Source organism: Microtus ochrogaster, chromosome 2, assembly GCF_000317375.1.
Source record: "Microtus ochrogaster isolate Prairie Vole_2 chromosome 2, MicOch1.0, whole genome shotgun sequence".
NCBI lineage: Eukaryota > Metazoa > Chordata > Mammalia > Rodentia > Cricetidae > Microtus > Microtus ochrogaster.
Window position 1 is genome coordinate 34305840 of NC_022010.1, and position 13074 is coordinate 34318913.

The 13074-nt window shown below is 41.5% G+C and overlaps 1 protein-coding gene across 1 annotated transcript in view; it reads left to right on the forward strand.

The window, feature by feature from the left end:
* The window catches only part of Lpp (LIM domain containing preferred translocation partner in lipoma), a 600182-nt gene that overhangs the window by 213278 nt on the left and 373830 nt on the right, over positions 1-13074 (forward strand). The window contains exon 4 of the mRNA XM_026785266.1: positions 1225-1426. Coding sequence (XP_026641067.1) covers positions 1234-1426 — 193 coding nt within the window. The 5' untranslated portion in view covers positions 1225-1233. The remainder of the gene's footprint in view (positions 1-1224; positions 1427-13074) is intronic.

A 13074-nucleotide genomic window follows, 5' to 3' on the forward strand; every position in this document is an offset into this window, starting at 1 on the left:
CCTGCAAGAGGAGTTTGTAAGACTTACAATTGATGAATTCAGCCAAAAAAGGCTAAGTGCCTCAACATTCTTAGGAGAAGCATAAAGTTTTTTTTTTTCTTTGAATTTTTTTTTTTTTGAGACAGGGTTTCTCTGTAGCTTTGGAGCCTGTCCATAAACTAGCTCTTGTAGACCAGGCTGGCCTCAAACTCATAGAGATCCGCCTGCCTCTGCCTTCTGACTGCTGGGATTAAAGGCGTGCGCCACCACTGCCTGGCCCCCTTAGATATTTTTTAAATTGGTTTTCATAAAAGCTCCATGAATTAAGGCAGCCTGGAATTTTTAAATCATAATTCTTTTGACCCTGTCCTCAGTGGAGTCCCAGATCATTCTGTGTGCCCGTGGCGTGGGCACACACGAATTCCTCAGAATACTGCTTCTCAACTTCTTCTTCCCTCTTCATTGCTAAGCCACATGCTGAGGCCTCCATTTGTTCCTGCATTTGCTCCGTGCTTTGTCTTTATAGACATCTGGAAGTAATCATGTCACCCTCTTAATTAATTCAGTTCAATTAATAAATTACTAGGTGGATTTGAGGCTAGGAGTGGGTGCAGGGTCCCTTCCGGCCTCCCTGTGCTGGAGGGCTCTTGCAATCAGGACTGGAGGGCCCTCCTCAGAAAGTCGTTGAGACTCTTTCCCAGCAGGCAGGTTACCTGGAAGAGTGATTGGCATATCCTGACAGAGAACTGCAATCTCTCTTCACACAGTATGGATACTCTGTTAGAACAGTGTCTGGGCTGGGCTGCTTCTCCCTCATGGAGATACCTTAGCTTTTTCTGCATTTCCTGGCTTAGTTAGGTGTTAGCAGCCATTTCTTTGGTTTGCCGGGCCATCATTTCATTGCTGGTGTTGAACATTCTTTCTCTAATAAACGTCAGTGTTTGTTTCAGGTATTTTTGGTGACCAGCGCCTCTCTGCCCTCCCCCGCAAGTGCCTCTTCAGGGTAGGGGGCAGCTAGTCTTGTGGAGAAGACATGTTGAAGTATGCTATCATGTCTCTGCTAAGAAAATATATATTTCCTGTTTTTCGAATGCCTACTGGATAAATTTAAGCCCGGATGTGTGTGCGGAATTTTCTCTTGGGCCCCCGTCATCCACTCTAAAGTTTTGGTCAGCTTCTTTTTCATACATCCCTCCATTCACACTAAACATTGTATTGCCTGTTTTTCTGTTTTTCTTACTGCAGATTCCAACCATGTCTCACCCATCTTGGCTGCCACCCAAAAGCACTGGTGAGCCTCTTGGCCATGTTCCTGCACGCATGGAGACCACCCATTCTTTTGGGACCCCCAGTATCTCAGTGTCGACACAACAGCCACCCAAGAAGTTTGCTCCAGTAGTTGCTCCAAAGCCCAAGTACAACCCGTACAAGCAGCCCGGAGGAGAGGGTGAGTTGTGGGGCCTGGAGCGGGAAAGAAATCAGCATCAGAGGTGTGATTTGTAGTTAGGGGTGGATCAGAGAAGGAAGCTTCTCGATGTATTTCCCACAGTTTATGAGCCGCCCCATTTTAATAAGCTTTTCATAGTCCTCTGCGTCAACCACCTTTTTGAAACAAGGAGATTAAATCCTCACAGAGTTGGATGGCTGGGGTTTTACAGTAATAAAAAGCAATAGTGGCTCAGATAGAAACGTGACCTCTTTGTTTACAGCTCAGAGACATTGTATAGCCTTATGGTTACCTGTCCCTATCCTCTTGTGGGGATGTGTCCTCCACCCTGTGGTTCTCGTTGTTGCCATCAGACAAGTGTCAGAATGGCACCAAGCAGTAGTCTAATGAGAAAGCCATAGGACAAAAACCCTGCAATAGTTCCTGAACTATGTTGCTTTTGTCTCTGCTGTTAGACAGAGTTGTCCATGACAGCCGTGTGTGTTGAAGTTACAGCTGGTTCAGAGAAACCCCGGTTCAGTTCCAGGGCTTTTAGTAGCAATGCATTCATTGTACATCAAGTAGGTTTTGAATGTCTGCATGATCCGAGCATGCAATGTGTGGATCTTCCACGCGCCTTCACATCAGCACACTTGGCCACTACGGTGTCTTTGTATCTCTACCAATTACTGCCCACATCTCCTTCATGTACGGAACAATAGAGACGAAAACCAAACAGAGTAGCGTGAGACTTCTAGAAGCCGAGAATGAAATGCATGCTCTTTCTGCCTTCTGTGCCATCCGACTTTTGACAAATGGCTGTTCTGTCTCCAGGGTTCCTTCCCTTGTGTTCTTGGATGACATCCTTGTGTTTGTTATAGCAATGTTGCTGGGGATTATTTCATACCCCATGGTATTGCCTCTACTTTCTGGTTTCTCTTGCGTTGTCCCCACCTCCCAGGAACCACACCCATTAGCCTACCACTTTCTCTACTCCATTGGCCTGCTAGTGTTTTAAGAATTTTGTCATACCCGTGGTTCAGATGTCTGCCTTCTGAGAGATGACTTCAGGCCTAGAAGATATGGGAAGGAAGGCTAGGTCTCTTTGCATACTCGAGCTGTGGATCTTTGTGGGTTTTTGTGGTCCCTTCTTTGAAAAGGCATTGCCAATGTATGAGCATTCTTTTCTGGGAAAAGTCCAGGCGGCCCATGTATTCCCTGAAATCAGAGCCAGGCCTGGACGCTTCATCGCCCTTGGAGGAGACGGCACTTCTGCAGTTCACTAAGGTCTTCGTGAAGCTGGTTTGCAATGACTCTAGGCAGCAATTGTCAACCTCTGGGTCATGACCCCTTTGGGGTTATGAAACAACCCTTGCCCTGAAGTCCTATGTCAGATACCCTACGTATCGGATATTTACACTGAAGTTCATAACAGTAACAGAATTACAGTTACGGAGTAGCGACAAAAGAATTTTATGGTTGCGGGGATCACCCCAATCTGAGGAACTGTAGTAAAATTCCAGCATTAGGAAGGTTGAGAACCACTGCTCTCGAGAGTGTAGGACTCAGACATGGTTAAGGGGGGCAGCCCTTGCTCAAGAACAGGGGAGCCATGTTCTTGGCTTCCTGGCTTGTTTTCCTAGTTTAGTTCGTTTCCTACCTGGGGAGTTCAGACGGACTTCCTGCCAATAGGGAGAAAAAAACGACAGGGCTTACACAGAAGGGTTGTGGTGTGGGAGCTTCAGTGGGCACGAGAGCTGAGCAGATGTTAAAGGGTCATTTGTACGCGGGTTCCACAGAAAATACGTGGGCCATCATGAGAAGAGACACAGGCAGCGATGTTTTTTCTTCCCTCCTGAGCGCTAGGAGTCATCCATAGTGAGACAGGGCCCTTGGTCGTCCCCTGGCTTGTGATGGCCCTGCCTGTCCTCCGTGTGGCAACCCACTGGTCCTTCAGATACAGTGGTGTAAACTAAACTGCTTGCCTCCGCCCGAGCTCACAACTCCTTGTCCCTTACCACCCGGCTTGCGTTTATTACCTGTTGGAATTGCCTTTGTCCCACTTCCCTGAGAATGTCGGGTGAACCCTAAATCCGAAGTTACCCCTTCCTCCTCTGCAAACATTTCCTCACTGTCACATTTCTGGACTTTTTACTGTTGCTCCTGCTTGCCTTCCGTCGCTCACTGAACAGATAGTATATACCCCATTCTTCTCTTTCTGTTGGATGGACGTTTCATGGAACCCTATGAAGTAGCCCACACCCACTCCCACAAAGAAACTGAAGCTCCCAGAGGGGAGATAGGCTCACTGTTTTCTGGCTAGGGATTTTCTGTGTCAAGGCTGTTCTCATAGGCAGGGTGGGTCTTCAAAGCTGCCTATTTCAGTGACTTTCCTTCTCCCATACCCATACCATGAGGTTTTCATTGGAGGAGTTACTAAACAAGACAGCCTTCAACTTACCAACTGCGTTTCTCACATTAGCTTATGTCTCTGATCTCCAGGGTTTGCTTTCTTACTTTTAAATTCTGACTGTGGAAGTAGAAAAGCACCCACATGTTTTCCACACCAGCTTATATTTATGTGATACCCATATGCTATAATTTTCCTTATAAATCATTATGGTAATAATCTTTGTCTAAAGAGCTTTGACACACTGTTGGGTGTGCCTTCTCTCGGTCAGTGGTTCTTTAAGCCTTAGGCCCTGTGATTCTCAGAGAATTTTCAATGAATTTTTATTTGCTCAGCTGTTTTGAACGCCCCTACATTTCCAAACACTGTCTGTGTTCAGCACTGAATGCTAAGGTAGACCCCAGCCCCGTGTGTGTGTGTGTGTGTGTGTGTGTGTGTGTGTCTGTTGTTGTTGTCTGGTACAGAATGTGTATTTTTTATTGTGTATGAATGTTTTCTAAAGCTCTTTGATATGGATTATGATTTTTTTCCTCAAGAGAAATGAGATAGCCCAATTTTCTTCAGGTTATAAAGTACCACCTTTCAGGACTGTTTTTCCTGCAATCTGGCTTCTGCCTTAAGAACAACTATGAAAACAGGCAGGCAGAACCAACAACGTGAAACCTTAAGCTTTGATGGTACAGGAAAGTGGAATTCTTTTTCTGTTCTTCACAGGCAATGAAGTATGTCATCTTTCCTAAGGTATTGTTTATTTGAAATGGCTTTGAGGTTATTCTGTTATTGTCTGTCTGTCTATCTCTGTCTCTTTTTCTGTTTCTCCATTGTTTGATAAGTTTGTAAAGTAGGAGTTGCCTTGTGATGTAGAATTATCTTTCTGTAATCCCTAAAGTTCCATTTTTAAAACATTTTTTATGTTTGACAAGGGACTCCGCAGAGCCCTGACCACGTGGTGCGGTCCTTGATGGTTGGCTCAGCAACTGCATTGCACTGTTTTGTTTGTAATTTTCAGAAGATAAGTTTTACTGTTGCTTTCTCAGGCCAACAGAACAGATGTTCTTCCCGTTTCACTGATTGCTAGACCACCAGAAATGGAGAGCTTATTAAAGAAGGATGTAACAGGGCTGAATATATAGTACTGTACCTAGTGCATGCACACATGCATGCATGCAAATGCACACATGCACACATGTGTGTGTGCCTGAAGACATGCATTGCATAACAAAGAAGGCAATTCTTCATTTTCACATTCCTACTGATTATACGTTTTTTTTTTAAAAAAAAAACTTTTAAAGCACATTTATTTTATGTGTGTATTTGCCTGCATGTATGTCTGTGTATTATGTGTGTGCATTGCCTGAAAAGCTCAAAGAAACCCTCATGTTATCTGGAAACCCCTATGGATTCATAAACAACTGTACGATACTAGGTGGTGGGTGGTGGGAATCGAATCCAGATTCTCTGGAAGAGCAGCCAGTGCTCTTAACCCCTGAGCCATCTGTTCATTACCTGATTTTATGATTTTAATGTATTATGTTCTTTGGCTATTTAGCTATACAACCTTATATTTCATATAATTCTACTATTCTAGTATTTCATGTATTTGTGTGCAATTACATTCAAAGGTTGACCCTTTCTGCAAACTATTCTTAAATATACTACCTTGTGCACTTCTGTATCAAGAACAATACCTGTGCTTTTACTGATCTGAGTCTAAGATGAATGGCTTCAGATGGGATTCGTAGGCCAGCGTGTTTTCTTGTCCGTTCTTCTGTGCTGTCCTCTGATGTCAGTAACTACACTCCATCCAGAGGAAATAGTTGTAGAATATCTCTAATCAGGCTTAGTTAGTAACAAAATGCCTTGACAGCCTTAAGAACTGAGTTTCCCTGCCAGAAATATATCCATGCATATTTCTTTTCTGTGTTCATAGTTGGAGCATTTTGCACACACATATATATATATATGGAGTTGTTTTGAGTGTTAGAAACAGGAAGGGTTTGAGAATTGTTCCCTTTGATGGCTGTATATGCATCATCCAAGTGCTAGACAGGCACCCTACTACAGCACAGCCCTACCCTAAAGAACTGGTGCTAGCCCCATAAAGTGCAACCTTGTCTCTAGAGTCCTGTTACCTTTGCTCCGGTAAGGTCATCTTTAATGTGATTTTGGAACTACAGATAGCACATGTATTTTCATGTGCTTGCCCATTCTCATAAATCATCAGTAACCATAGTCAAGCTGCTGCAGTGTGTGAGATTTTGCTTGTCGTATTTCAGAGGGCATTCTGAGGATCTTCAGCATTCAGCAGGATATCAGCAACTCCTCTGAGCCGTGGTGACGGGTATGCCCTGTGAGAAGCTCACACTCTCAGTCACCCTGGTGTACAGGACATTGCTGTGGATTTTCAGATCCTCTTGGGCAAAGAGGACCAGCTGTTTCTTCATTAAAGAATCAGATGCTAATGCTGTTCAACTGATGGTTACATCTTGAAGAAGAAGGAACTTGTGATTCCTAGGTTGTGATCAGGTCACAGCAGGTGTTCCTAACCCTCCCTGCCATCCGTTCTACTACACAGCTCTGGGTGGATGGTCTGTGATAGTTTTACCATGAATTTGGACAGAATACATTTCTTCTTCACAGTCTTATTTTACAAAAATAACTATCTGGAAATATTGTTTTTCAGATTTTTGAGGGTCAACTATGATCGTAACTATGAAATGTTTTTAAGAGGCAGAGTGCTTCCGAACCTCGGGGAACTGTTACTGTATGCTCAACATTCACATCAAAGAGATTTTGTGGTAGACACTCTTCTAGGGGCTGAGGTAACGACAATTAGCAAGATGGAGTCTCTTTGCTAATGTGTTTTCCTTTACAATAAGCATGAGTTACTAATAATCAAGGTAGCAATATTTAGTAACTTCCTAAGTTATGAAGTAGAATTTGTATTACAAATTTAGTTATAGTAGTAAAATGTTATTGCGAGTAATTCTAAATTACTAACTGTTATAACAACAACTACTTATTTTATTTGTACTAATAAGTATTTATGGATTCCACAAATACCAATAACTAGGGGCTGGAGAGATGGCTCAGAGGTTAAGAGCACTGGCTGCTCTTCCAAAGGTCCTGAGTTAATTCCCAGCAAACACATGGTGGCTCACAACCACCTGTAATGAGATCTGGTGTCCTCTTCTGGTCTGCAGGCATACATGTGGGCAAGAACACCGCATATTAAATAAATAAATAAATAAATAAATAAATAAATAAATAAATCTTAAGAAATAAAAATAAAATTAAAAAATACCAATAACTTTTACTAAACTTATAGTGTTAAAAATCACATGGCCTAAATGCTATAAACCGAAAAATATTGTATCTCCAGGCAGACAGAACACTAGAACTTACCTCTTACATTCTTTGATTTCCTAAATAACAAGAGTTGATTCCTACATACCCTCTTGGAAAACATGCAAACTTTGCCCAGGGATGCTTGCTGTCCAACGTGGCTGACTGTTGAGTGCAGACAGGGGTTATTACCCAGGTATCAGGGACTCCAAGAGTCCAGACAGTAAGTGAAAGAGCTGAGCCTTGGACTTCTGGGATTTCTTCCATGATTACCATAACTATGCATCGCAGATGACTTGTTTGGAAGCTACCCTGAGAACCGATACACACGAACAGAGTAGATTAGATGTTTGAGAACAAAGAGGCGTTCACATAATTGGTGACACAATTCTCATTTATTTTGTAGCCTGTCAGCCTAATTAACTGTTGAAATGAATGTGTAATAAGGTGATGGATTCCTGATTCTTACACGCTTTGAAAAACAGTGATTAATACTGATCTGTATGGGAGGCCCTCTTTATTCATCTTCACTTAAAATGTATAAATGTATACTCCATTGGCATGTTTTAAACCTGTCTTCGTGTTTAAATATAGAAATGTATACCACTGTTGCTATATTTTTTAATTCAAATAGCTAAATTTTTCTCTCCACCAATAAAAATCGAGAGCCCCCAGTGCGGACTTGCACAGCCTCCAGACAGGTAAAGGGAAAAGCCTCACTACTGGGATGAGTTTTCATGGCATGGCTCTATCCGCAGGCAGTTCAAAGAGGAGAAAAGAGCAGAGATGAGTGATTGCTAGTAGCCAGTGATTGCTAGTAGCCCGTGATTGCTAGTAGCCAGTGATTGCTAGTAGCGGAGTGGGGCAGAGCATGGTGCTCATGCCAAGAGAAAGCTGAAGAAGCCTTCTTGTGTGGCGGAAGTTCTATGTGTCTAATCCTGCAGTGTGTTTGCTGCATAGAACTATACACACGCATGCTGATGGTGTAAGCCAAGAATGCTGGAATAAGATGACATTCACCCAATGTTAATGTAAACAGTTTCTGGTCTTGATGATCCACAGAAGCTGTACGCCATGTTGCCATAGAAAGAAGCGGGGTAAAACATTCCATAGATTTTATACTATTTTTGGAAATTACTATTATTTCATATTTCCAGTAAATTTTTAATGATTATGAGATAAGTACATGATTTCATAAAGTGCTTTATGGCCTACATTGTATATTTCATGAGTACTCTTACATCTATTTTAAACTTTTAGTTTTCAGTGGTAGCTGGTTTTCCAAAAACTTGAAAGACAACAGAGAAAAATCACATGTTCTGTTTAATTTGTGTATAAATAACAAGTAGTTAATTCTGATCGGTGTTCAGTCAAACAATGGTCTTCATGAGTTTATTCCATGACCACCAAGGCTCAGTGTTCCCATGTTAGAGTGCGCCTCCCAGTGCACTCCTCAGGGTTACAGACAGTAGCCTTTGAAGCCTTGAGCATCTGTTCTCCTGGGAGCAATCATTCAGAACTGAAGTCATTCTTCCTAACGCTGTACCTCTCCCTCTGTACTCTCTTCTGTGTTACCAGGCTTTTGCATACATTGTTTCAACGCATGTTGCTCTATGATATCAAAGCAGAAGGTTTTAAATGAACAACGTGAGATTGCTTCATTGAAGATGGCTCAGGAATACTCAACTTTTGATTTCCCAGGTCTTTTGCTATTTTGTTAACTTCATATGGTGATATCTGAAATCTCAGCTGATTTTGGGTCATAGCAAGTCTATGCAAATCGTCTATAAATGGATTCATTATGGCTACTATAAAAAAAATTCAACACCTGAGCCTTTGGGCAAATAGACTATATTGAGAAATCATGGCCTAGAATAATGGTTGACCTAAGGAGCTATAAAAATAATCACTGCATAGTATTTTTGTCGTCCGTTCTTAAAAATACTCACAGACTGGGCTGTTGAGCAGAGCCCAGGGCAGAGGAGGGCGTATCCTAGTTGATCTGGGATGCTGGGACTCCTGGCACTTTCCCCTGTCAACAGGCTCTCGGACGACCTGTCCATCATGTTTTCTGTGTGATGCTGTGCTTATGCAGATTAGATAGTCTGTAGTCAAAGTTATCTCATATAGCAGGTCACACTATTTATGGTTAGTGTCACCAGGGAATTTGAAACATCCCTTATAGGAACACTGGGGAATGCCTCATGGGGACTGATATTTGTTTTATTGCTTGGAGAAAGAGTTCAGGCTTTACCAGGCAGAATATATCAGTCTACAGGACTTGTGTGTGCAGAAGTAGGAGGTTTAGGTTATGATCCTCAAAAGTACACAGAGACTCCCGGGACTTCTCTGCCATGAAAATGGGGTGAATTCACTGTGTGTAGACCCATGTTTCCCAATAATCTCCTCACCTTTCAGAACAGCTTGTACAGAGAGCAAAGGGAGAAAGGAAGGCATGCCCGTCAGGAAGGCATGCCCGTCACGGTCAGCAGCGTGTGGTGCTAGCCGGAAGTGCCGTTGACAGCTCTTGCTACATCTCTGGAACCTTATGATGAAATACTTCTGTGAATATAGATGTTAAAAGGAGAGTCATTTTTCTGAAGCCAAAGATAGACCTTGACTTTTTCAAACATTCACCCCATCGAATATGCGATTTGATCCAACCTAAACTTTTTTTTTTCTTTTCTTACTGAGTTATCCACACATACTCAGGGATGATTTGGAGAACAGAAGTGAAAAAAAAAATGGGTTTATTTCTAAATACTTTTTAGTTCTTTAAAGAACATGTATACAAATGCAATTTCATATCACAGTTGCACTTAACCTAGTTCAGTTGCCACAGGGCATTGACACTTCATTATTGTCTTTACGTTGTCTTTGTTCATAGTGACAAATGAGTAACCTGAGATTCAGGAGACCTGCAGTGAGACCAGCAATGGAGAAGGCGCATGCAATCAAGTATTAGTATTTCCTCGCATTAGTTATTTACAGAAGCCTGAGTATAATCATTAGACTTGCTAGCAGGTGCTCTGTCTTTGAGTCCTCATCCTAGCTCTCTCCACTAACTTCAACTGTTTACAAAACAGTTTCTCTCATGAATAGTATATACATGATGTAAATCCCTTTTATTAGATGTGTAACCTTTACTGCATGTGGAATCCATTTGTATTTTGTTTGTACCTTCCTAGCTTTGCTGTAAAAGATGCTATCACTTGCAGATAATAGAGATCACAGAAGGCAGCTCAGTGGTAGAACACTTGTGTAGCTTGACTCTCTCTGTCTCTGTCTCTCTTTCTCTGACTCTCTCTGCTTCTCTCTCTGTCTCTCCCCCTACACACACACACACACACACACACACACACACACACACACACACACACGAACACAGTCACCCAGGGCACAAATGTGTTGTAAATCTTTTTCTCTCATCATAAGTCAGTTTCTTTTCCTTAGATCAAAGTCTACACTAATAATTTTGTTATTTAGTCTATTAAAAAAAGAACATTTTTACTCTTACTTTCCACACTGATTGTTACTGAGAGCTCCTTGAAACTTAACATGTAAATATATGACTTAGAATCGCCTCGGCTTGGATGTGAATTAGGTGTGGCAGTATCCACCAGCCACAGGTATCTGAAGTTACAGCCAAGGAGACATTATTGCAGAAAGCCTTGGGAATAGCCCTTTCAAATGCTCACTGATTCAAATGGGTTGTGTCATCTTGCTTAAACTTCTTAGATGACACTAGTGGTTTTCATGACATTAGGATGAAATTAAAATAACATTTTAATCTGTCATTATTTGATATTGACCTGTTAATTTCTACTGTAGTGATTTGAGTTTTATTAAGTACTTCTTCTTTAAAAATTACTGTCTGTAAAATAAATCTATAGTTAATATCAGCTGTTCCTTGAAATGACACCCAATATAGGATTTCTCATGGATATTTTACTTTTTTATGTCTTGATATCATATTAATCAATGCCCATTCCATTATTCAGTCCAATTCAGATCTATTTAATGCTTTTTTTCCCCTTTCTTTTTGAGATTGGGTCTCACTGTGTGAACCTGTCTGGTCTGGAACTCACTATATATACTAGGCCGATCGTAAATTCATAGATATCTCCCTGCTTCTGTGTCCCAAGTGCTGGGATTAATGTCATTGGCCATCACACCCCACCTCTCATGATATTTTTATTTAACAAAGATATGTAATTATAAGTTAAACCATTCCAAATCCTTAGTAAATATTTTATATTTTCAGGAGAAAGTTGATATAACAAACTGACCATTATATAAGTTTAAAAAAAATCATAGTATTTTTTAAACATGGCTCTATGTTTAACTATTAGAAAACTCAGAATGAAAAGTTTTCTTGTGTTTAGACCACTGAAATACCAAAAAGAAAACAGACTTGGGGTAGGCCATTGTTGGGTGTGTGCACTTGAGTCCTTCAGTTCTTTGCTTCATTTTTAGCTTCACACTTTAGTTTCTCTGGGAACTGCACTGCTGGGCTGAGTATCTATCGTGATGTTGGTTGGGACTGTGCCCTAGAGATGTACAGATCTCCCACTGTTATGGGCATTCAGTGTCGAATTAGCACCACACCTGCTATGGAATGATAGGACGTCAGAGAAGGTGCATCAACAGTGTTGCTAATATTAAAAATAAAGCATTAATACTACCCAGGGCTCTTAATTCATAATTTCTGTCTATCTGTTTTAAGTCACATGTGCCACAACATAAATTGTCCTGGCAATTTGAAATGAATCTTTGGCAGTATCCCTTTGCAAGTGCTGCATACTTAGTGCCTGGCACTTTCCAATTGCTTTGGGGTTGGTTTCTCCTTGCATTATGACATGTAAATGTGTCTTGTGGAATGTTCTCTTATGCGGTGAGATTCAGCCAGTCTCCATGGCTGTACTGACACTCGCATGTGTCCCAGATCCCCAGACACTTAGATCCCATGCCCTGCCCAAGTGGTCTGTACTCTCAAGCCACTTAGATTAGTGTTGCTTAAGTATTAACTGGGTTTCTATTTTCCCCTCCCCACTCCCAAGATTTAGTGTACAGTCTATGCAAAGAAGACTGTGAAAAGGTGCTAATGATGGACTTTCCCATTTAGAAGCCTCCAGGTATATGTGTGTATGTAGTTGTGATATGTGGGTTTTAAACGTATTCATATTTTTTTTCTCCCTTTTTCCCTTGAAGAAAATTTGTATACCTCCCCTGGGCTGTGCTTATTTGTGCAAGGCAGGGTGGGAATGGATGTTCCCAGAGACTTTTCCCTGAGAATGAGGCCAGGAAGGGATGCTTCCATTCATTGTGCAGGAGAACAGACTGAAGCTCGAGCGTGAGACGTTTGTATGCAGTCTTGACGGTGGGAAATAGTCACAGTGCTCCTGACTCAAAATTAGCGTTTTAAGCAATAGCGTGATTTTGGTTGCTTAGCACATAACTAGTACCTGTACGTTTTAATTTATTCCTCTTACATGGGAATTTCAAATGCCATATTTTTTTTCTGCTCCATTATTGCAGTTTTGAATGATGATTCATCAGTGCAGTGGCCTATTTAAGTGAACCACAATAGCTTGGGTAGAAAGAAGAAAAGATCCAACGTACTCGGGAATGGAAAGCAGCCATCTTTTTATAGCTGAAATTGCAAACATCTGGCAATTACTCTGTTCTACCTCCCCTCAAAAGAGAAGAATTGTCCCCTCAACTGGAGCCTGCTGCTGTGTTTAATCAAGGCAGCTATGCAGGCCTTAAGAAGCAATAGGTTTTGATTCAAGGAGGCCATTGCCTCACCCACTTGGGCAGTGAGGCTTTGGAAACACACTGCTTAATGTTCCCCATATGGTACCATGTTACATAATGATACCGGCAGTAACATGGTAGTTAATAAGTACAGAAA